This window comes from Meleagris gallopavo, chromosome 1 (assembly GCF_000146605.3).
Source record: "Meleagris gallopavo isolate NT-WF06-2002-E0010 breed Aviagen turkey brand Nicholas breeding stock chromosome 1, Turkey_5.1, whole genome shotgun sequence".
Lineage (NCBI taxonomy): Eukaryota > Metazoa > Chordata > Aves > Galliformes > Phasianidae > Meleagris > Meleagris gallopavo.
The window spans coordinates 114167079-114192899 of record NC_015011.2 but is presented as its reverse complement, the minus strand read 5'-3'; the positions used below and the strand labels follow the sequence as shown (position 1 = coordinate 114192899).

General features: G+C 38.9%; 2 protein-coding genes across 9 annotated transcripts in view; one reads left to right on the top strand and one right to left on the bottom strand.

Annotated features, from left to right (window-relative positions):
- Positions 1-644: 644 nt before the first annotated feature.
- Positions 645-17883, top strand: ZRSR2 (zinc finger CCCH-type, RNA binding motif and serine/arginine rich 2; the record flags this gene model as incomplete). Its single annotated transcript, XM_031557178.1, is given in 11 exon segments — positions 645-738; positions 856-927; positions 930-951; positions 1227-1335; positions 1677-1763; positions 3903-3941; positions 5523-5638; positions 9199-9412; positions 11484-11539; positions 11733-11842; positions 12481-17883. Coding segments are annotated over 11 exon segments (1401 nt in total), but the record flags the coding sequence as incomplete, so codon positions are not given.
- Positions 17884-17949: 66 nt separating this feature from the next.
- The window catches only part of AP1S2 (adaptor related protein complex 1 subunit sigma 2), a 32445-nt gene continuing 24573 nt past the window's right edge, over positions 17950-25821 (bottom strand). For 4 of the 8 annotated variants that reach the window (XM_010725372.2, XM_010725397.2, XM_010725402.2 and 1 more), the window contains one exon: positions 22176-23561. Coding sequence is in view for 2 of the 8 variants with exons in the window: in XM_010725402.2 (XP_010723704.1) it covers positions 23526-23561 (36 nt within the window). In the remaining 6 variants the exon portion in view is untranslated. Of the gene's footprint in view, positions 19927-20769; positions 20779-22175; positions 23562-25821 lie in introns of those variants that run through there. The other 4 variants (XM_019612446.2, XM_019612449.2, XM_031557185.1 and 1 more) reach the window with 2 other exon arrangements.

The window sequence follows — 25821 nt, the reverse complement described above, 5'->3', positions numbered from 1 at the left end:
AGAGAGACTGAGAACTTTATGGCCAGGCTGGATGGGGCTTTGAGCAACCTGGTCTAGAGGGAGTTATCGCTGCCTGTAGCAAGGGGGTTGGAACTACATGATTTTGAAGGTCCCTTTCAGCTCAACTCATTCTATGATTCTGTGATCTCTAGCAGCTGTTGCATATGCTTATGGTATCTATGCATTAAAACTGCTGTTTGTAGAGAATATGTAGGTAAAAGGGCAAAGATGTGGAATTTCATACCATGTAAAGAGAACAAAAAACTAACATTTGCTGGAAGGCATGCCAGAACTGCCGAGTAGGATATGCCTTTTTTTTTTTTTTTCTGCCAGATCTTATCTGATGGCCGTGGTTCAGTATCTAGGGGAGCTTTTATGGAGCGGATGATGATGAGTGCTACAGAGCTCAACAAGGAGAAGATCCTCTGTGTTGGGTCCAAGTCCAAACATTGTCATTATTGTTGGCAACACGCAGCTCTAAAAGCACAGTTGCAGAGTTTATTGCCAGACTGTCAGATTTCCCTGTAGTGTTATGTTTCATATAAATATGTTTATTTTGCAATTGTGGGGCTTTATGCTGATGATGTAATTTAGTGCATATGTGACGCTAAAACTTCTTTGTTAGGCTGTGGTAGCATAAATAATTTCTCATCTTCAGCCATCAGAAATACAGAGCCATTCTGAAGAAAGAAAAGCGGAAAAAAAAGCGGCAGGCACTTGCCAAACTGAGAGACTCGGGTAAGTGCAAAGAATTTTGGATTTCCAGGTGATTTTTTTTAACAAAGATTTAAATTTGCCTTTGGTGACTGTAGCATCCACTTACTTGGATGCATTTTTTTCTTTGTCTTTTCTCAGAAGCTACAGAAAAAGATGAATCAGTGTCTGAGGAGGAAGACGAGGAGCTCGAAGAAGAAGAAGATGAGGAAGAGGAAAAAAACTTGAGGCAGAAAGGTAAAAAAGCTAGAAACCAGCACGTGTCAAATACATGTTCATGCTTTGAAAAGTATTAATATATTCTGTGTATAAAATAGAATCTTCAATCTATATTTCATGTTTCACAGGAGTTCTCTAGAGTGTGAATGATTGCCATAGAATTTCTTATCTTAAAGAATATTAGATAAACTGTAGATAATGCTGAGCTAACAATTTAGTTATATGCACGATGACTGCATCTGTTATGGGTAATCATTAAAATTTGCCTGAGAGGTATATGGTTTCATTGGTAGACAAAAACTACACGAACAGTGGTTGCTGAGGGAAGAAAAGGCTCAAGAAGAGTTCAAGCTTAAGAAAGAAAAAGAAGAGGCTGCAAGAAAACGTCAAGAGGAAGAAGAGGTGATATATAAACTTAGTGTTATAGTTATATCTGGTAATAAGGAAGACTTAGTAATAACTTTAGTATCTTCTGCTGTAGTGTACCAAGTTTTGTTGATGTTGATATGTCTAAAAATGTAAGCTCTTTTCTTCATTTCATTCTAGAAGAGCAAAATTAAAGACATTAAAATACTCATGTAATGGGTTTTTATTAAGAGATAAGGTGTCTTATGACTGAATGATAATGGTCAAGGAGTTAAAACACAGCATGATTGTTTGATTTTTGATTGAATTTGATTCTAGTGATTATAAAGTATTTATTTGTTTCCTTGAGTAACTTTTTTTTTTTTTTAATCATAAAGAGAAAGATCAAAGAAGAATGGGAAGAGCAGCAAAGAAAAGAGAGAGAAGTGGCACAGCAGAAGCAACAGGAGAAGAGAGAAAGAGAGGTGATTCCTGGCAGTGGGAGGATAAACATACTACATATCCTCTTGCATTATCTGATGCCCCAATCTATGCATGTTGAAGAAGGATTTTATTCTAATTATAAGTGCATGAATCTGTTAATTACTTCTCTTTGTTCTAAGTTGCTGAAATTATACTTCACTGTTGAAGAAGATCTAGTAACTCCATTTACCCAGAAGGGTAACTGATTCTAATGCATTTCTATGTACTTTTTTACACCAGTTAAACACAGAGGCACGATGAATGCAGTTTCTGGTATTTGTACTTTTTACATTTTACAGTAAAGATAGTCCTTATTTAATGTCTCAGTTGAACATAGTGGTGAAGAAAATTCCCAGTGAGGATATAGTTATATTTCTGCTGTTCCTTAACAGAGTTCTTAATCTAAAGATACGTTACAGCTCTTCTTTACCTGACTCATCCAACAGGACGTATCTTTTTTTTTCAGAGTACCTTAAATGGACAAAAAAGTTATGCTAAACGTGATAGTAATTTATAACATTTTTTTTAAGTATACATTCTTTTTAAGTGTTAGAAATTGAATAACCTGGACGTAAGATGCCCTGAACACAAATAAAAAATGAGGACTGGCCTATCGCCAGTAAAGGGCAATTGCAGCTGTGACGTATCAGCTTCTCCACGTTAGGAAAAGATTGAAGTTCAGCACTGCTGCTGGAAGGTGTCTTGATGCTGTGTCTTGTAACTACAACTGGGGAATAGACATGAGCAAATGGCATTGTCTCCTGCATTTAACAGTTGATTGCTTCACTGGTTACATAACATAGCCACGATGAAGGAAAAAGAACAGCAGTTGTATCTGTCTTCTTCTTGTGTTACATGTCCTTTCCTTGCAGAGTAGGGAGAGAAAATGATGGTCTCATCCTTTATTGAAGGTTGAGATACAGTTCTCTTAGTACTATGTCTGGTATCAGCAGGGTTTTGTGCCTTCCCTTTTCTTGTGGCTAAGTTTGTTCAGTCCTGTTGGTTTCCTGAACTAGCTGGAAACTGTTTTTTTCTTTTATTCATTTATTTTTTAATAATTTGTTTTCTTTCTGGATTACTATTTTACTGGTCTAGTGAGCTATGTTGGCTCAAAGAGGGCGCTGACAATCGCTCACTGTGGGTGAGTGTTCAGCAGGGAGTGGAGCCACACATTTTGGCAGTGGAAAGTTAGTGCATTGATTTGGCCTCTCTCTTCAGACAGGAGTTTATTCAAATTTTGACTTACTGACCAATAGAAAAGATGGCATTTTTTGCACCTTAGGATGGGAAAATACTTTTTGGGTTTGTTTCTTTCATGTTGAATTACATTTTTTCCTAACTTTCTGTTCCTCCTTTTTAATTTATTACTTTATTACGCCTAATGAGCCTGCTTTGGCAGGGGGTTTGGACTAAATGATCTCTGGAGGTCCCTTCCAGCCCCTACAATTCTGTAATTCTGTGATGTTCCAAATTAGAACAACAACAGTGTATTTTTCTTGTATTGGTTATGTCTCAATGTCTTTATATTTAAATTTCCTAGAATAATTTGTAAGGACTAATTTCTAGTTTGTCTTGAAACATGACTGTTGTTTTGCTTAGCCCAGTTAGAGGAAAAGGAAAGAATATTCTCATTGTTTTACTCTCTTTAAAAGACTAGATACAGCAAAGCTTAACAGGTTTCTGAATTTAACACTTAACAGTTACAGAGTTGAGTTTAACAAGGGCTTACTAAACAACATGCTTTTCTGTGCTGCATAGAATATTCTAAGTCAAAAACCTTAGCGCAAATAAATGATTATGAATTCAACTGTAACTAAATGTAGTCCTAGATGAAAAGATGAATTTGAGTATTCAGTAGTTCAGTTATAGTTTCGATAAAGAAAATGAAAACTTTGAAGCTGTCTAGTATTTAGGTTAGAAAATCATCTACATGAAAGTTTAGTCTGATGTATCGTTTAACGGCTTTGTAACACGTAAATTCCTCCAAAACAAAAATGAAACTTAAGGTTTTCGAGCAAGCCCCATCAAACATTCACTGTGCATAATCATGGGGTATTGTAAATTAGGTTCTTAACAAAAGAAACCAGATGTTTTGCGTGTCCATGGGATTTTCACTAGTCCTGTGTTTGCACCATTTATAGGCGGCTGTGCAGAAGATGCTGGATCAAGCTGAAAGCCAGGTATGCTCCATCTTTTTCAAAAGAGAACTGAAAAATAATTTAATTGCTATCTAATGTTTGCCTCGTAGCATGTTGTCCATCTGCTGTCAATAACCTAATGGCTGTAATAAATTTAATATGTAATGGTTTGCATGAGCTGTAAACAATTCTTTACTGGAATATAATTAAGTGTATTTCTGACTGGTTGATCACAGTGCAGTTGTGTCTGCTTATTCTTGTTCAGGGGATGTGAGTCAAAAATGAATCTGGAAACACTGATGTGTGCTCTATTTTTGAAAAACAGCAACAACAGAAACTAGTAACAGTGTACTTGTGGATTAAATTTCTAAACAAAGCTGTCAGTCCTTTCAAGCTGCGAGACAAACTCGGTTTTTGAGCAGATGGCTGACTCTAAATAAACCATTCAGCAGCATAGGAAAGCACAGATCCTGAAGAGAAAAAAACAGTCTGGGGAGAACCTGACTGCTGGAATGCCTGGAATAGCGTGTATCTCATGCTGGCAGCTTGTAGTAAGGGAAATTAAGTCTTCATTTGAACCTTAGAGGATATGAATTTGGTCTTTCCTATTTTCTTAGACGATAACCTGACTTTTTATGCCTGTATGTATGGATATACTATTCACTACTTTTGAATAGTCATATTCTACTTAAAATTCTGCATAAATCTGAAATTTAAGTTTTAACCTAGTGTTATCTATTGAGTGTGATTGCCACTAACTGCTTTGGAGTAGGATTCAGTTCTGAATTGCATTTAAATGGTTCTTTAGGTTGGCAATCTGACTCTTTATTTTGGAATATGAGTGGAAAAATGCTCTGAGCCCAGCACTTTGGATGTGTTAACAGCCATTTCTGCAAGGGAATAGACAGAAATGTATGTTACAGTCTTTGCATGGTATCAGTCAGTTCAGAGTTCTGCTACTTCCATGCAGTTGAAGTGATGGCGCTGTTGTGTTGAGAAGAAATTACGGCTGAGAGTCATGAGTAAAACTGAGAGCAGGGTCAAATCCTGTTTTCAATTGATCTAAAATGACAGTTTTTGGCTAGATGGCTTCACGGATCTTTTGGCTAAGAAAATGAAAATTCATTTCTTAAAATGTGTTTTATTGATAGTCAACTCATGCCTGTAAATTGATTATCCCAATCTGAATTTCAAAAATCTTAATTTGATCGCCTGAGATGAGCAGTATGGAGGCTTTTAGTTCCAGTACTGTGAATTTAATTGTTTTTAATTCTAGCCTATGACAGGTTACTTTTATGTTAGCATCTCCTAACTGCATAAAAAGTGACAGTTATAAAATTACTGAGCTTTGAGCTGTTGCAAAGATAGGCAAGTAAGTAGTCCTATATTTTTATCTGCCAGATGTGAAAAGGGCTGCTCAGTATATATTGGCATGAAGTAGCAAACAGGCTTATCTGAATGGAAAGAGCCTGTCAAAATATTCATTTTTTTTCTGGATTACAAATGAAATTGTTGACCAAGGAACAAATTATTACTACAATTCTTTGTGTTATAAAATCTTAAGAAACTTTGTTTAGCAGAACAAAACATTTCATAATTTTGTTTCAATGCTTTTTTTCACAGCTGGAGAACGGTGTGACCTGGCATAACCCAGAGCCCCCGGAGAACATAGGAACAGAGAAGGATAGAGCAAATTGTCCATTCTATATCAAAACAGGTTCCTGCCGATTTGGAGACAGGTAATCAATTGAATATTACCAGCACATAAATTTTTTTGAGAGGTGAAGGGCAGGCAGCTTCATTAGTTCGTGCGCAAACTGAAAAAATCTTGATCTTGCTTTATAAAGGATGTCTTTTCTGTGAGGCAGTTGTCTCCAGGGTGAACATGTTCCATGCCAAAGCAAGGGATTGCCTCGGCAGTTGAGGGAGAACCCCTGTCAGGGAGCAGCTGCTGGGGACTGTTAACCTTCCTCTGGTGGCAGTGCTCTGATGTGGTGGGGGTGGGGCCGGGAGCAGTGTGGTCACCCCCTGTGGATACAAAAGGGGTGACCACCTTAAAAAGTACAACCAAGGACTCAAGTCATGATTGGTGCCTCTGAAAAAAGGCAAAGGAGAAGCATCTTCTTTGCTGAGGGGCACTGAGGCATCCATCTGCCACCTGGATAACCTTTCTAGAGGGGTTTGCTGCTTGCTGGGAGCCACATCTGGGACATCAAGAAAAAGATAATAGATATGACAGAGTCAGATGACTGCTATGCCCTGCTGGTCTTTCAAGCTGGGTTGCATGAGGCTGTGATCAGGAAATTAAAAAATATCAAAGAAGACTTTATGTTCCCTTGGGAAGATGTTGAAGGGATCAGGAGTGCAGGTAGTGTTCTCCTCAGTCTTGCCAGCTGGAGACTGGGATCTGGGAGAAGGAGGGGAACAGATCAGTTGAATGATTGGCTGCATGAGTGGCGTCGCTTTGAAGCCTCGAATTTGTCCCAGATGTTTGTGGGAGGGGTCCTCTAGAAAGTTAATGTGTTCGAAAGCCCAGCCGAAGTGCCTCTATACCAGTGCGTGCAGCATGAGAAATAAGCAGCAGGAGTTGGAAAACGGTGCAATTTGAAAACTATGATTTTATTGCTACCACAGAAACGTGGTGGGATGGCTCACATAACTGGAATACTATGATTGAGGGCTGCGAGCTTTTTAGAAAGGATAGGTAAGGCAGGAGGGGAGGGGGAGTTGCTGTGTATATTTAAAAAGTGGATAGACTGCAAGAAACTCCCTCTGAGTAACAGAGGACAGGTTAAGAACCTGTGGGTTAAGATTAGAGATGGGACTAATAAAGGACAGTTGGAGGTCAGGGTCTACTATAGGCCACCTGATCTAGAGGAGCCTGCTGAGGAGGCCTTCTTGCTTCAGCTGAAAGAAGTGTCACACTCACAGACTCTCATCCTGATAGGGGATTTCAATCATCTGGATGTCTGCTGGGAAAACAACACGGTGAGCTGCAGTCCATCAGCAATAACTTTCTGGTTCACTTATTGGAAAGACCGACCAGGGGTGAAGTGTTGCTGGACCTCGTGCTCGCTAATGTGGAGATTGTTAAAGACATTAAGATTGGAGGCAGCCTGGGCTGCATTGACTATGCCCTGGTTGAATTCATGATCTCGAGGAATGTGGATCTGGCAAAGAGTGGAGTCAGGAGCCTGAATTTGAAGAGTGCGAGCTTCAGACTATTTAAGGAATTTTAGGATGAGATCCCCCAGAAAACTTCCTAGGGACAAAGGAGTGGAGCAAAGCTGGCTACTTTTTAAGGATGCCTTTCTGAGAGTGCAAGAGCTTTCTATTCCCAAGTACAGGAAATCAGGCAGAGGAAGCAAGAAACAACCATGGCTCGACAAGGACGTGGTGGTCGAACTGAGGGGAAAGAAGGGCAAGTACAGACAGTAGAAACAAGGACGTGTCACCTGGGAAGAATACAGGGATGCTATCCGCCATGCAGAGATAGGATTAGGAAAGCCAAGGCACAGATGGAACTGAATATGGCAAGCAATATTTAAAGCAAGAAGGAATTTTATAGGTGCACTGATCAGAAGAAACAGGCCAAAGAGAGTATTCCTCTGATAAATAAGAGAGGAGAACTGGCTACAGCAGATATGGAGAGGAATGAGGTACTCAGTGAGTTGTTATTTTCGGTTTTTACTAGCAACAAGGATTCTCATATTTCTTGCTTCTCCCTGAATCTCACATCCATGAACCTCTTGGTGGGAACTAGGGGAGCAAACTGCCCTGCTTTCCCCCCACCCCCCCTTTCTCACATCATGAGACTGAACGTGTACAAGTGTATGGAACTAGATGATATGCATCCCATAGTCCAAAGGGTGCTGGCTGATGTGGATGCTGAGCTGCTCTCCATCATATTTGAAAAGTCATGGCTGTCAGTCAAAGTCACCAGTGACTAGAAGAAGGGAAACATCACTCCCATTTATAAGAAGAGGAGGAAGGAGGACCTAGGGAACTACAGGGTTGGGACCCTGGGCAGCCTGATCTAGTACTTGATCTAACAGTTGGGAACTCTGACCGTGGCAAGGGGGTTGGAACTTGAATGATCCTTGAGGTCTCTTCCTACCCAAGTTATTTTATGATTTTATGACAAATTACTTGTATTTGGGCGGGTTTTTGTTATTCATGGTGGTACTAGACAGAACTGTTGCCTGACTGGAATTGATGCACTAATGTTACAGAACATTACTGATGATACATTCTGGTTCTGTTGATTAAAGTGACTTCTACCTTAGCTCTGGCAAATGCTCAAATATATTTGGTCAGAATACATTTGATTTCTTCTTTTAGCGCAGGCCTGGCATGTCAGATGTTGTTTTTCATTTTGATTAGTTTACATACACTGCATCTTTGAAAAATAAAATAAAATAAAAATTCTCTTCCAGAATTCTCTTCTGTGTGTACTGTTAAATCTGTGCTAATTTCATTCTTGGTTCCTGTATATTGCTGTGGGTGCTTTGTATTGGAAATGTGGCAAAAGGCAAGAACAGAGAAGGACGACAAAATGATGAGAAATGAAGCTTTGGTAGGAGGAATGGCTAGCCTAGACACTTCATTTTCAAAGAGATGGTGGAAGAAAGCTATAGTAAATGGACATTTTGGTTGAACATGAGCCAGCAGGGCTGCAATTGCTGGTTTCAAGACCTAGTCTCTTCCCCTAGTTTGTCTGTTGCTTTGCCACTGCTAGATATGAGAGTAGACTAATCTTGACAGTCATTCTGATCATGTCATGAAAAGGAGAAGTGTGTTCTCCTAGTCTGTGAAGTGTTTGAAACAGCAATCATAAAGCACACTGAAGTAACATGGAGGCCACCACCCATGATCTCAGTGAATCTAAAGGTTTGTGAGGGAGAACTGCATTTCAGCATGTGAGGAAGGTAGCCTGAAGATGATACACAGTAAGGGAGATCCAGTACTTATGTGGCTCCCAAGATGCAGACTTAAGATAGAGTTTATTTATAATAAGCTTTCTAAGTGGAAAAAGTCAGTCTCATCCAACTGTGTGTCTAGTCATACTTTTGTTTCGTAACCCCTCTCTCCATAATCTCTTCTTCCCTGTTTGTTGAGAACATCACCAGTAAAAGTCCTTCCTCCTAAAGATCTGTTTTAATACTTGAAATATGTTGATCTTCTGCTAGTGATTTTTTTTTTTGTAGTAACTTTTTCAAAATGGTGAGTGTTTGAAGTTTCAAGTGCTTCTTCTGCCAAAAGTGCAAATATTTTTTCTTCCTTCTCTACAATTTTCCAGGTGTTCCCGCAAGCATAACTATCCAACATCCAGTAAGACTCTGCTTGTCCGAGGGATGTTCATTACTTTTGGCATGGAGCAGTGTCGAAGGGATGACTACGACACTGATGCAAGTCTTGAGTACAGTGACGAGGAGACCTACCAGCAGTTCCTAGAGTTCTACGAGGACGTGCTCCCTGAGTTTCAGAATGTGGGGAAGGTTGTTCAATTCAAGGTATGCATATGAGTATAACAGCTTGTAAATTCTGAACATATACCATGTCAGTTGTGTTTTACTAGTCTTTAGAGAATCTGTTCAATGTGGTCTAGGTAAATCCCATGTACTTCAGAGAACTACTGTGTCTACTTCAACTGTGCATCTCTCATGACACCTGTAAACTTCTCAGTGCTTCTGCAGAGCATTCTGGATGAATCTTCTCTCCCGTTCTCTTGAGTTGTTACAAAACCTTGTGCTTTTATACTGCCAGATATTCATACAAAATGAGAGTCCATGTAACTCTCAATTCCTTCTCTACTTAGCCTGTGATAAGCCCAGAGGGCCCATGGATTAAGACTTTTACACGATGTAAAGGTGTATGGGCTGCTATTGCCACTTACTGTCACTGTGCCACTTAGAACTGTGCCAAAGGTATGATGATAATGAAATACATTATCAAATAGGAGTATACACCCAAGCAGTGTCATTGTAGAACTGATGCGATAAAATAAACTCAACTATGAACTGAAAATGTAGTATGTACTTCAGCAGCAGGAATTAATTTGAACTGGTTATCTTGTAAAGATGCTATTTAAATGGTGTTGAGGTTTGTCATCTACCCTTTTCTGCATCTGGTTTCCTGATATATACATATTTTTTCCCTATAAGGATTATGATTTCTAGTGAGAAAAAATGAGGGACCTGTAAATATAGACCTTGAGATGAATGATGCCTTGTTATACTAAAATGTACAGTTTGGATGGTGGAATCTTAGCATATCTTGGGATATTAGCAAGCAGTGCTCCCTTCTAGAAGATGGGATGCAGATTCTCAATGGAGAATGTGTTGAAACAGTCTTACCATCAAACTCACATCCTGAAGGTAATATCTTGGTGTGTTACATGCAGCTATCTGTTAAGTTGCATGTACTTGGGTCCCTGTGGCTAATAGTGAATTAATAGCTTCTACTCCAGGGTTTCTTAGCTTTTGAAGCAATTGTGCAACTCTAATTTGATTTTTCTGAGGTGTTCTTGTTTTATTAGAGATGCTTAGGAATTAGGTGTCAACTGCTAGAATTTTAACTGTGATTTAGTCGAGTCTCTGCTACCATTTAGACTCATGTTATGCACATGCCTCTTTCAACTGACTTCCATTTCCAACATGGCCTAAGGTTTTATTCTTACTGTTCTTTCTGGGAAACTAGTCCAGAATCTGGCAGGTCTTGACGAGACAAGCTTCTTCTCTTTTCCCACCCAAACATGTCTGTTGTGATGTCATTCTTTCTTGTTCTTGCATTGACCTTATTATTTATCTTGAATAGGATGACTGTTTATGCTGTAATATTTAATTATATGTCTGCTTGCAGTTGTCTCTGAAGCCCTTGCCTAATCCAGCACACACAGTCATTATTCTTTCAGGGTCAGTCAGGCACAGTGATGGAAGAAGCTGCTTGTCTCACTTGGAGCAGATGCTGGAAGAGGCCTGGAGGCAAAACAGGCTGGGCCTTGAGGCCTGGCAAACTGGGTTCTTGCCTGATTGTGGCCAACTTGTCTCAGACTCCTGAGAGACCAGGAGAGACCTAACAGGCTTTTGGAAGGTCAAATTGCATATTTTTGAATGCTAAATTATTATGAAAAATTGTGTTTCAGAAATGTGAAAGTGTGTGACTTCAATTTTTATAATTCATCTCACTCTCAGAGAGGTGTGAAGGCAGACTGATCTAAAGATTCTTTTACCCCACCTCGTTACAGAGGTACTACTGGTTGTTTTCAGAGCAGTATTTGGCTGTTGCAGAATAGCGCTGACCCAGACTTCAGTGCAAGACAGCTGAGTACAAGCTGCCTTGTAGACTGGAACAGAGGTCACAGTGTCAATCAGAGCAAAATGCTGGAAACATACAAAAATAAAGCAGAAGACCTTTTTGTTTTCTAAACCTTGTATTTGACTAAAACTGTGTTCAGAAGAAAATAATGTGCAAGATCACGCTGATGTGCTGTCATAAATCAGAATGGCTGCCAATTCAACATGTGTGAGTTGCTGTATAGCAGGAGCCTTCCATTGCCCTAATGTAATGTTTCAATCTCCTTAGGTCAGCTGCAACTATGAGCCTCACCTACGAGGAAATGTGTACGTCCAGTATCAGACGTGAGTATTCAGTCTTACCAAGTTGCAGAACTGCAAAGTCCAGTAATGAAAACAGTGTAATCCAAATGATTTATTCCCATACTGTAATGACATCCTAAAACTGGTAAATAACATCCGAAACGTTCGTACAGTGATAATGCTGCATTATGTTGCAGCATTTGGTTATGTTGGGTATTTTTTTTCCTTTTTAAAGGGAAAAGGACTGTCAGGCAGCTCTTGCTCTATTCAGTGGCCGATGGTACGCAGGCCGGCAGCTTCATTGTGAATTTTGTCCTGTGACAAGATGGAAGACTGCTATTTGTGGTGAGTTGCATAAACACTCAGGAAATAGAATGTGTGTTACTGAAAGAGTTTGTTTAGAAGTGAAAAAGAGGAAGTTAAGTGATTGCTTTGATTCTCTCAGTGCTTCAGTTCACGTTCATTTCTATTTCAAAGACAGATGTGCTTATTTGCTTCTGCAGATTTAGGAAGGAAAGGGAATATCTCTGCCGTATGATATATGATATTCATATCATCCTAGTAGGTTTGCCATGGACTGGAAAATCTGCAGCCCAGCTTTCAAAATAGTAATGATTATAAGGTGGAAGTGCAGAAAATAGCAATTTATCTCTTTCAAAAGCAACAATAGTGTCTCAACCATCAACAGTTCTTAGCAGTTACTATTGCACTTGACTTCTCTACACATCTGTTTTTTGAAAGTTGAGGCTAATAAAAGTACTTATAAAATTGTTTTACGCTAAAGAATAGCCATCTTAAATAGATGTTAAAAAGTTAATTCCCAGAAAAGTACATACAAAAGTAATCTTGGGTAAAATAGGTGTTCGTGTACATGTTTTTCTGTTCAAAGAAGCAGAATTCAGTTCAGTAAGTTTCTTTCCAGTAAGTGTATAATGCAGTTTTAACAGGTCTGGTTCATAAAAAGCAACCCTAATCTGTTGCAGGCTTATTTGAAAGGCAGAAGTGTCCAAGAGGGAAACACTGCAACTTTCTTCACGTATTTAAAAATCCAAACAATGAGTTCTGGGAGGCCAATAGAGACATACGCGTTTCTCCAGAACGGACTAATCAGTTGTCTAAAAACTCTGAAAGGAGAAACAGATCGAGCCATCGTGATGACTATTACGGCCGGTCAAGGAGAAGGGGCAGCCCAAGTCCAGATCATTCGTACCGGAGAAATGGGGAATCTGAAAGAAAAAAGAATCGCCGCAAAAACAAGAGAAGGCGCCGATCTGGCAGGTCGAGAAGTCGAGAAAGGAGGAGGTCACGCAGCAGAGGGAGGAAGAGGAGAGGACGCAGTCGCAGCAGGAGTTACAGTCGAACACGTAGTCGGAGCAGAAGTCGGAGTTCCTCTCGATCCAGGAGCAGGGGCAAAAAGAGGTCAAGCAGCAGAGGAAGAAACAGTGAAACTCCCAAAACGAAGTGAGAAATAATTTCAGAAATTGCTAATTGATCAAATGTAGAGCTGACAAAGAAACCTTTCCGATAGGGCACCAGATACGTTTGAGTCACAAATAAAGTGTTCTTGCACATTAAAACGTTTCTTCCTAATAAAGGACCCTAGTTTACTGTGTGCTAAGCTTCAGAAAATTAAGTCCTGTATAAGGTGTAAATGTCAAGTACTCTAGCTACTCTGTCCCTCTGAACTACTGCAACATTTGGATGCATACTGAGTACAAAATAGAAAGAAGTAAAGCTTTTTTGGTATATGCTTATGCCTGTGTTATGTGTGTGTTAAGTGTTTACTGTCCCTGTAAGGAGTTAGTACAGAACAGCTAGTGTGCTGTAAATTCGCACAACAGCATACTGCGAATTGAAGTCTGTGTAAAAGAGAGCCATTTATGTTTACTGAACGTTTATCGGAATTTCCTTTCTAGACTAAGTAATACAATCATCTTATGCTTGGAGAAAAGGGATCTAAAAAGACTTCACAGTTTGATTGTACAATAGTTGCCCAGTAGGAGCTTTGTGGTCATAAGTGTTGGATTTTTCTCTCCTGTGACTGAGCTGCTGAGCTAATTGCCTGTAGGGATTGCAGTAGACTAAAACCAAGTAGGAATTACACAAAAAAAATAAACAATCAACTTATTCAGTATCCTAATCCCCAAGTAAGAGGGGAGACCATGCACTTGTAATCCTGGAGCGAAGACAGAGAATAGTTTGCATACCTCTTAGTTGCATGTCATTTGTAGTTGAAAACCTCCTGCCTAACCTGTGGTGGAGTGGTAGGAAAGGTGTAAATCTGGTCACTAAACACGCAGATGTAGTTGTAAAGGCTCAAGATGACTGTAGAGATGTTGCAGAGTGGCTAAAGAAACTGAAAAGGTTTATACCTGAAATAATACTTCAGGGTTTGTTGGTTTTTTGTTTTGTTTTTGTTTTTTTTTGTTTGTTTTTTGGTTTTTTTTTGTTTGTTTGTTTTGTTTTTTTCCCTCTGAGATGAGGACTTGATCTGAAGCCCTTTTTAGGCTTGTTTTACAAGCAGTTTAAGGCACCCTAATGCCTAGCTCCCCTACAGCCACGGCAGAGAGTAGGGTACATAAAAATGAAGTTATCAGGATGAAGCTTTCTTGAAATGACAGCTGTGTTAGCAAAGTACTTGCAATTAGCAAAGTCCTTCTAAATACTTCTCTTTTAAATGAAAGATTTGTGCTGTTAAACGGACTATACTTCACCTGGCTTAACTTTAGGTATTTAACTTAGGCTCTTATGGCACTGTGTGTACACAGAGAGAGCAGTTCATGGTACATAAGATGCAGGTGCCCTGATCTGTGTGCAGAAATATCTCTCTCTCTTCAGCCTCTCCAGAGAGTTTGGGACTCCTGCCTTCAGGGGGCAGCTCTAAATTGATAGAAGCCTAAAGCAGACATGAAATGCTCCCAAATAGATATCTGTTATCATTCAACAATGCAGCATAAAGTCCCATCAAAAATCTGGACATCCAAACTCACTATAGCATTCCTCACAGCTATTTTTTCTTTTTTTTCCCAGGATAGTTAAGAGTGGATGAACATTGCTTCTGGGTATTATATATATATATTATATATATATATATATATGTTAAAAATTATTTTTTTCTTTTCTAGACGCATGTTGCACCTAGCATGCTGATGATACTTTCTTCTTCTTTCATGTATAACTGTTGTCCACTATGGAGTAATTCAACAGAAGTGCTATATATTGTTGTTCAGTTCAAACCCAACTTTCACTATATGTTGTCATAACTGTAGACAGAACGGTAGCTTAGTTAATTTGATTAGATGTTTTAGTTATTAACAGATGTAGGAATTGTAATTTAATGGCATAACGTTTGAAGTAATGATAACGTCACCTGAAAGGCATATTTCAATGGACAACACTAAGTTTTAAATTATATTGGAGAAATTTGAGACAACGGGTTTCTCATAAACGTATCTTTTCTGACTATACTGTACAGATTTTCCCCAGGGTTTCTATTTTTTCATGGATGCTCACTTGTCTAGTTGGGATACTTATGCAGAATGTGGCAAACTCACGCAGCTGAGCTGGCATTGCCTGCTTGCTGAGATGCATTGCTAACAGGCCAGTAAGATCCTCACATCACTGGTGCTGCCTTGCTTCCCGCAACTGCAGTTCTGCTGAAACCAGCCTGTTGGTTGAGGCTCTTGAATAGAAAAGATTTACTCTATCTGTGGTGTGTTGTATAGCCCGTGCCACGCGGCAGGCTGTTGCTGAGGGTTATCTGAGGGAAATAAATTACCAAGCTCAAGCAGAAGTGAGGCAGGTGTGGTGGGATGCTGATTTTGTGAAATCTGTGACAAGCCGGGTGAAATAAGTGAAGCGGACCTCTGTAGGATTAGAAACCGTGCACCAGCTAAGACTCACGTGAGAATTCCACAGGTAATAAGGCTCCTTCTCCCCACGCTTTTGTAATGGGATCTGGGAAGCTGAGGAGCTGTATTTAAAAATAAAAAGTTCTTATAGTAATAATAAAAACTTGCTCAGAGATGCATGTAAAATTTAAATGTACTTTATTTCTGCTACTCTAATGGCCAAACCTTCTTTTGGTTTTCTCCTTCAAAGCTGCTTTTCTTGAGATCTGGATCCAAACTCCCTGGCTGTACCTGCGCGCTGTAGGTTTGGTAGCTGTAACTTTTCAGATTCATACTGTCTGCTTATTGCACCAAAAAAAGTGCTGTAGAGCTGACGTTTTGTTTGCTTTTGTTAGCATGAAACCTGGAATTCAACCAGTTTTCAAATGTAAAAGTTGATATATTTCAGTGTTGTTTCCCTACTTCATAATCTTAAGTAGTATCGTACGCGTGGTTTTGTTTCCTTCTTAGCTAAGTGAGCTATTTACTCTGAAGAGAAAAGGCAACTAAAATTCCTAAATGTTAAGCTTCTTTCTCCAAAGGAGAAAAGCCCAGAACAACTTAAGATGGATTTAGATTTGCAAGGAATAGCTTGTTCTCACTTTGTGCTATTCTGTCTAATCCACATAGAAGGACTACATAAAAAGTGAATTAATAGTGGTCCAGCTTTGTGTGCTTTTATTTTTGAATGACTGCTTAAAGCAGTTGCTTTCAAACTTTATTATGAAGTTTGTAAATATCACTAAAGTGCATTGGATTGATTATGAAAGCATTATTTATACAAGGACTGCATGAAGGGGGTTAGAGCAGCAGCGGGGCCCTCCTGCCAGGTCCAGCCAGCTGTGGAGGTCAGGATAGGTAACAGGCGCTGCTCTGACCATTCTCCTGTGGAGAGGAGTAAGGTATCTGAGCAGGAACTTGAATCTTGAAGTTCAGCTACTTCATAAAAATCGTGTAAAGCAGGTGCTTACCCAAAATGTTTCAAGACAGTAAGACAGCTGGTGTCCTGCAACAGGAGAGAATGCTGCTAAGAGAGGGCAGGAGCTACCTTAAGCACCAGCAGTACGAATACTTAGTGGCACAAAGGCACCTGGGAAGGCAGCATGCCTTTAGGTTTGTGCTGGTGACTGCTTTGAAGTCTTTCCCCTTCCCAGCATGGTTGCCATGCTTGCTGAGTAGCCATTATCACATGGGTGCCAGGAGGACTTGCCCACACTCGTATGCTAGATGCAAGGCATCCACTTTCATGAAGAGGCAACAAGCACAGATGAAGGTCTTTCCCTTGCTGATGGAAACAGAAGGTCTGAAATGTATTCTAAGTAACTTCTTCGGCATTACATCCTTCAGCAGGAAGTCTTTCTCAGATTCAGCTGCGCATTACCACACTGAGTGTATTTATATACCTGTACCAGTAGCAGCATTCTTGGGATGCACAAAGTAATGGCTTTTGGAAGAAATGCAAGAGCCTGCTCAGAGATGCTCTTACTTCCTGCCCTGAATCAGCACCTTTTACAAAATGTGCAAGTCTATGCTAGTCAAAAAATTAAATGAAATAGGAAAGTAAATTACACTTATAAAGAGTGCCACTGATTTTGCTTTCACTGTAAGCTTGCTGTAATTAAAATAACTCCCTATTATTCCATCCATCCTTTTATTCAGCTCTGATGCATCAGCTGAGTGCAGCATCTGTCACTGATACGTAAATAAATAAATAAAAGGTAACTGACAAATTACAGTTCAGAAAACTACGAGACTGATTGGAAGGCAAGCTGCACAGGCACAGCCCATGAACATACTAAGTTGACAAAGGCAGCCACTGCATGACCATCATTACGGTGTTGACTCAAAGGGAACAGCAGACAGTTAGGGAAGGTCTCTTCAACAAAGATTCCACGATTACACTGAAGACACTCAAGCCAACAATCCTTTACCTAAGCAATCTAGAAATTCTAACAGATGCTTTTCGCTTCTCTTTTTCTTTGTCTCCTGGTAAGACAGGAAATTCAAGAAACAAAATTTTACTTTCACATTTGATGAAGGAATGCCCTAAGGTACTAAGCTTTCCCCATGCTTTTGCTGGTAACATCAAGGAGTTCACTTCTTCTAGAAAGCTGGAAAGCAGATTAGCTAAGAGAAATTTGGGGCTGAAATGAGGATTGTAAGATTGTGAACGCTGCACGACCATGTTCATAATTCCATTTCAGGAGCTGACTAGCAAGACTGTATCATCATCATCTAGAACCCCCTCTCAATCAATATGTGGTTTAATTTCAAATGAAATGGGACTACAGCATCACTTTACCATCCTTTCTAATAAATTCCATGTTTAATGTGATAAGCCTTCCAAAGAACTCGCTAATTTATTGCTTTCTGTAGAATTTAAATGGATGTAAATAACTAATCTTGGACACAGTATTCTCGCACATTTTTTAATAAAGTGCTCAAGAGCAAGTTAAGCACTGTAATAAAATTCCCCTTTTTTTTTAAAACTAGCAATGAGTAGCCTTTTTTTTCTCCCCTCCTCTGCAGAAAATCAGAACTAATTACATATAAGAACAAAGCAACGGTGTAAAAATGGACATTTATTACAACTAAACCAATGGGACAGTACAACAAAGGTCAAACAGTTTATTTGTCACAATCACAACAAAGCTTAACCCAGCCAAGCACATACAAGTGACAGTGTAAACTTCAAAAATGTTTAATACATAGGAAATCGCTTCAGGTTTGACTTAAGGTAATTTCACAACTTCAGTCTCACACCAAGGCTCATTCTAACACCACTTGAACCTCATCTATCCCTGCCCTTGTGCACCGGGAAAACGCTAACGGCTGCTTTTGTGTGGCTTCCCTTAAACATGGTCTCGAGTAATCTGGTATATTTAAATCCCAGAAATGGCTTAAACGGACAAATTTGCATGCTGCAGGTTCTCAGGCTCCACTCTGGCACAGCTACTGAAGCTGCAGCCCCAGACCCAGCCCACCTCTGCTCTGGTCAGCTCCTTTGCTGCCACCAGCACCGCTACTGGGATCTGGATCAGGGAATGAGCATCAGTGCCAGCCTTTTGCTGGTGGGTTACATTTAGTCTAGATCAGATTGAGCCACAGCTGGCTGTGTAACTGCTTGTGCTAGCACCACACGACTGCTTCCAGCAACAATGCCAAAGCTAAGTGTTGTGAAAACGTACATGGCGCTACTTACTTGAATTCTACAGCGAAGTTCCTGGGATGGGAGGAGAAAGAAAGCAAGCTGAACATTCTCAGGGACCACGCACACGCACAGTAGCACTGCTACTCCAAAGTGTGCCACTACCTTCTCAGAACTCAAAAGCATACATCAAACAAATTTCTTCAAGTGAAACAGTTCTAGTGTACGACTTCTGAGTCTGCAAAAAATGTTGAACTACTACTTCATTTCACTTTACCCAATTTGCAGTGAATGTAGTGTACAAAATTCTCACTGCAAATTAGTTGGTTCTACTGCACAGTATTTATGGGATGTGCCATATGTGAAAGGAGTAAGTAAGAAAAGTAGTCAAAATTAAGCTGATGCTTTTTCTTAAAGGTGCTCATACACCCATTAAAGCGTAACTACAAAACACGAATAAATACAAATTAATTTGTAGAGTTCAAAAGAAAATCATAAAAACTCCCTTTTGTAAAGCTCCCATGTTCAAAAGTATCCTATTTTCATTACGTACCTCTCTATACAATCAAAAAGGCTACATCCCTTCTTTTGTGTCTATGTTCAGAGCAAGCCAGTACTGGTTTAAAAATAGTTCCCCATTTTGGTATTTTTTTTTTTTTTAAACTACATGCATTCCCTTTTTAATATAGTAGCTTGCACAGTTTTCATCAAGTTAATTACAGGTAAATACACTTTCACTGCTAGTAAATGATCAGTTTGCAGTTGTCTTGCAAAAAGCAATGCCGCCTTAACAGTTTTAACCAGTTGGATATGCAGATCCTAACAGGATTCTTTGGTATAATGGCAAATTCAGAAGTAAACAGTTATTTCCAATTGTAACGCATTAACTGAATAAAAGCAGAATTATGGCAACTATTGACTAAAAATGCAGATGAACAAAAAGTCTTTGGTTGCATAAACAATTTCTACAACATTTCATACTTGAAGGTGTCCATGTATTCTTTTCATTTAGATATGTTATGTCAACGATACATTTATTTCCTGAAGTCATTTGCTTATAAAAACAGTACACTTATTGAAATTAAATGCAATTTTTTTCTATAAATGCAGTGAGAAGAGACACTGAGTCAATTTAAATCAAATTCCCTTTCATTTATGAGTTTTGGCCTTTAATTTCTTGTTCCCTTTTCAAAGGAGTATTTCCCCTGTAGGCCTGAATGAAGCAGCTTAGCAAAACAGTAATACTGACAAACAGCATCTTACACCATTAGCTAAACATTACAATGAAGGCAGTGAACATTTACAGTATGAAACACTGAGATGTCATCAGCTGAAGTGAAGACTTATGTCAATCCAATTTCTTCAAGTACACTACGTGGGGTCTCTGCTTCCTATGGAGGGAAAATTTGAGACAGTGGTGAATGGATCCTGCACATCTACTGAACAGTACCATACATGAGAGTTAGTATGAAAGATGCTTAATTAAAAAAGAGAAGTTGAAAGACATGGAAGTATAAAAGCACTGTGGTTTGCAAACATGGCATTAGCTGCACTTTTCAAAGTGCTGCTAATTAGATTGTCATGGTTCACAGGAATAGCTGGCAGATTTTATTGCCCTGAAGCATAATAAAAAGAAGCAATTCAGATGCACCAGCAGGGATCAAATCACAGCCCAGTAATAGAGATATGAACTGGGGGAAGGATGGAGAAGCATCCTGCAATGGAGTTTGTCAGTTATGTTCGTGGTAAATTGTTTCATGGGTCTTTGCTAGGGAAGAATGAATAAACAGACAAATGAAATGACCAATGCTACTTAGATACAGTATCCCTCAAGCTCTTTATAAAGAGCAAAGACTTTATGCTGGCCCCATGCTTCATTTATATAAAACCAAGTCAAGGTACCTTGGTACAGCTGGTGCCAATAAACTGACCAGGGTGGAGGAATTGGCAGGATTGAAATTGAATTCATCTACACCAGGTAGAATACAACATTTTAGGCTAATTCTAGTCTTAGAAAGCTTTGTTTATAGTCAGAGCAAGTTTCGTACACAATTCCAAAGAGTTATCATCGGTTTTGTATTCATTAAACCTACAGCATCTTGGAAAAAAAGTACTTTGATATCTTAGATGGCACATTTCAACAATTATTAACAATATGATAGCATATAAAAAGGGATACTGCGTCTTTACGGAAATGTAAGTAGTTTTAATATCCAGAGTATGAATAAACTTACTTTAGCATCCTAAAACAAGACATGTCATGAAGCAGGAAGAAGGCAGATAGCGGTTAAAGCAGCAAACAAATTATATTTCAATTCTTTCCTAAATATTTTTAACAATAATTTGTCAGTAAAATACATAATTAAAAGCCTTAAATCTTGTAAACACCAGAACTTAGTCTCTACCAATTTTGACTATGTAGCACAATATGATCACATACACAACTCCCATTACATTCAATTAATGTGTAAGACTATTTAACATTGAAGGAAAAGCAATACTACATTAAAGCAAATCCACTTGCAAGTAAGTCAGTGCTTGGAAAAGGCTGCTGCTGAGCACTTGGAGGTGGCTTCCAAATAAACTCCAAGAAAAAAAAAAAAGCAACTTAAATCTGGTCTCAAAGTACTCAGGGTATTAAGGATGTAGGGTTTTCTCACTGATGCAGTATTTAAATATGCTTAGAACACAGTGACCTTGATGAAGACAGACAGTATGGCAGGCTTGAAGATTTACTTGTGCATTTTAAAAGAAATCTCCCTGAAGGAGACACAGCTTGAAGGGAAGGCTCTCTTACTGTTTTTTGCGTTCATTTTAAAGGATATGCCTCTCCCCTTTCCAATAATTTTGCTCCAAAAAAACCTCTAGACTTTTAACCAATTATAGCAACAGAATACAAAAGGGAAAACGACCCACAGAATTTAACTCCATGGATTTCAGGTCTTGAAAGTATTTGTAATAAAGCATTATTTCCAAGTTTTAAACTGATTAAACAAGAGTGAAAGTTGACCATTAGCCAGTGGTGATGCAATGTATTTATTCAGTTACACCAAAAACAGTTGCCCAATAACTATGAAGAAATACTGTACACCACTGCTACAGTCTTTAAACCAGTTCAGCATTATCATCCCTGCTGCCTGGTTGAAGTTGCAGGTAATTTTCACCAGGCATATACTTAAATCAAGATTAAGTTTCTTCAAATAAATCAAGGTCCTCAGCTGACAATGAATGTAAAGCAATGTATTTCAAGGACATTGGCTACTTGCCCACAGGTACTCCTCACTGGTAAAGCTCAGTAAGATGTTACTGCTGTAGTACTACAGCCTTAGCCTTGAGGCAGACATGCCCTCTTATGTACACACTGACAATATTATCTCAATGGTAATATCTAAAAGCTAGTGTGTTTGGCTAGAATAATTTCATTAATTATGACTTTTAAGAAACAAATGAAATGGATTATATTGTATTTTGTCTGTGTTACTTGTCTTAGGAAGTGTCAAACATTTTATGCAATTGTTATGGAATACATTCTGCAGTATTACACCCTACCTGCAGCTCAGAACCACCCAAGGCAAACGATGCAAGTATGAAATATATCACAACACAGATGAGGAAAAAAGCCATTCACATGAGACAAAAGTGCATGCAATACTTTTATTTCAAACATGCCAGGAAAGCTAATTCATTACCTAGTCATTTAGAAGCAAGCAGCTGTGTACAGGTAACAAGAAAAACAGCATCTCATTACAGCTCAATGCATAGCATTTTAAGCCAACAGGCATGAAATAATGCAGGCTAAAGCAGCATTAACCAGACATTTAGACACACTGTTAATGTCTTAGGAAAAAAAAAAAAAGGCAAACTTGGAAATGGAAAACCACTCCTATGATCTTGTCTTCTACAACTTCAGAATGCTGCATGTCTAACCCAAGCTTTTGTCCCATCCCCTAAATAACCCATCTTTATGTCAGTTTTTCATTTGAAATGTAGTGCATTACCACATATAGGATGCAGAGCTAGCTACATACAGTCAACCTCAGTAGCCAACTCTTTGCTAATTACTTTTCAGGAATTTTCAAAAATAGTACTAGTTTTAGGTCACAAAATATTCTCTTCTACTAGCCAAACACAGGGTGCAATATATGCTCTCCCCGTTCTGACCACTCTTTTTTAACTGGAAGTTCATCGTATTTATGCATGTGGCAGTTTGCTAACACATACTGTACTCTGCATTTAAAACTGCAAATATCAACTGAAGGAGACATATTTCAAGTATTAAAAATCCTTCCCATCCTAACCACCTCTAAGGTCTCCCTCAGTAACAGGAACTGTTTACTGACACCATTGTTTTGAACACTGAAATACAAATGTAATTTCCACATTTACACAAGTCATTTTTGCCCTAACAATTCCATCTTCCCTCTCTTGGAGGCTAAGGCACACTATTGTACCAGCTTCAGAAAAGGATACTGCTATGAGCATCTTACTCAAGATACAAGGTCTATGTGGAATTATGTGCAATGTTTAATACATACGTATCACTTCAACATATTACTACTCCTTCACTAATTTTTCTGTAAATATCTTCCAATTTTAACGGTACATTTAAATACCACCAAAACTCACTTAAAAGGATATTACATGATTCTATGAACACAGGTCAAGTAGTGTTACAGTACAGGTGTTGCAGTATATAGATGTTTAGTTCATACAATTCTACAGAACTTTTAAGCATAGGAATTGAAGCTTACACACAATAAAAAAAGTTAAACCATATGCTGACAAGCACAAGTTTTGTTGAAATGAGACATGTGAAGAGACAACACTGTATAACAGAAGGGGAAAAGGAAAGTACAACAGCAGAGAATGGTTGTGGTATTCTATTAGATGTAAGATGACTGGATTCACCAAGCTGATGATAATGTTCTGTCATGAGTAAGGCACAGGTCTATCTCCTCTGAAATTCTGCATGCATGATGAATGAAGCCATTTAGTACACTGGGACATTAAAGTATTCATGACGTGGCTACAAAAGAAATGTACATATTCTTACACATAACAGAAAGGTAGACAAATATGCAAGGAAAAAAAGATTCTCTCCTGTATTCCTGACATGAAAGGACATTTTATACAAAAATAAAATACTGTATTTTTGACAAGCCTAAAGGGGAAAATAATGGTTTTATCTCCCCTCCCCCACAATTGTATGATGGCAGCACCAACATACAGAACTTCACATTGTAATTACTGTATTACAAAAGTCCACTGGTTCTTCTCAACCAAACATTGTTTAAAGCTGAGTTCCAGAGATGGCTTACCCTATGCATCTGCTACATTCTAGCCCCTTTGGCAGATACCAACTGTTGGCTGCTATCAGAGGCAGGGCAGCATACTGCAGGAGCTCTTGACATCACCTACCATATTCCCCTCTCACAGACACACAACTGCTAACAGGCCTCCAGAATGCAACTGTGGGGAGCACCACGCAATGCAGCAGGGGGGACTACTCGATATAAAAACTATTGTTCTTTTCAAGATGGCCTGTTTAAAAAATGGGAGGAATCTGAGACACCTATCACAACAGGCACAGTTCTCTGCTTTTTAATTATGCCGCTGAACTTAATACCCCAACTCTCATTTTATCAGCATGAAAGTTAGTACACAATTTGTTGAAAGATGAGTTACAAATCACACAATACTCAGCATTTTTCATACATAGATCAGTGTTCTGAAGATCAACAGCTATTGAGAAGCATATATTCTGGGTATGCCAATTAAGCCCAGGAGGAAAAAACCACTCTGAGTATTAGCTACCATCTTTCATTCTTATCAATTAAAAGCTTCGAATTAATTTAGCACCACACCCTGAAAATAAAAGATGCCTCAGGAAAAAAAAAAAAAAAGAGAACGTTCCCATGACTTCTCAAGCTATTTCTTCTGTCTCATACATTTCAAAGCAGTATTGTCATCTCAGTTGATCCACAAAACATACGAGTTCAAATGTTTTGAAGTTATCTCCAATTAGAAATCCCCTTCCCCCCCAAAGAAAAATATACACAGGATTTATACTGCTTTTTCAGTATCAGTAACCTGAACATTATTTCACACTAGTTATTTAAAATCATTATAAACAAGCCATCTACAAATCCAGCAGTTCTCAAATGACAGCTACAAACAAATTATATGAAGTCTCCTGTGATTTGGGGTAGAACTCTGTCTGTATACAGCAGTGAATTACAAATGGAATTTCAACTCTCAAAACCTCTTACTAAAGAGAAGTGCCAGTTTACAGTAAAAATCGAAATGCAAGAGATTTTAGGCATATTTTTAACTGAAAAAGAAAACTTCAAACTGACAGTATACAGTACTAGCCCCAAAGTGTAGGAGCTTTGAGCCACTGGAATAACATCTGAACTGATGAAGTCTCCACAGATAAAACATCCCTAAAGATTATTTTGGAGAACTTCTGCTTTCCTCACGCTGTTAGCATGACGTGGCTTCACGAAGACAAATGAAATCCAGGCATACTGTAGCAATCTAAAATGTCAAATTGTTACAGTTTTGTATTTTCAGATTTTACCTGCAATCAGTTCTACGCAGACAACAACAAAGACGTGGAAGTGTTCCTTTCCTTTTTGTTTATTCACTTGGTTACTTTTCAGTTTCAGTACTTTGCAAACTACTGCACAAGTTTATCTTGACTATTCCTCCTCCTTCGTGCACTCCCCAGCTGTTCTCCACCCAATTCCTATTTTCAATTGTTTATAGCTTAAAGAATGAAATCTCTTTGATGTGAAAACCCCAGTACACAAAATTAGATGACTGACTCAAATTACTCCTGGAGGATTAGTGTCCCATCTTGATAGAAATTTACGTCTACTGATAAGGCAAGATAGATTGTTAGATAACAACAGGAAGAAAATGGCCATTTCACTCCTGCCAGCTTTTTAGCCTATGGAACATGTGAACACCACCTGCAACTAGTCTAGCAATAAACTGACGTTGCAGAGCTAAATCTGAAAGATGAAATGGAAGACAACAGCAACTGAGAAACGAAAAGGTAACTGCAAACCTGAGAAACAGAAAATACCACAGTTTTAGTGAGACCTCTGTATCCCACTGAGGACATTACTGCAGAGGCAGACTGGTGCTGTGGCAGCCTGATAAACAACAAAAAGGAAAATAAAATTGACCAACTATTTCTAGTCAGAGAAAAGCTTGACACAGCCAGCACTGTGCACTTGCAGCCCAGAAAGCCAACTGCATCCTGGGCTGCGTCAAAAGAC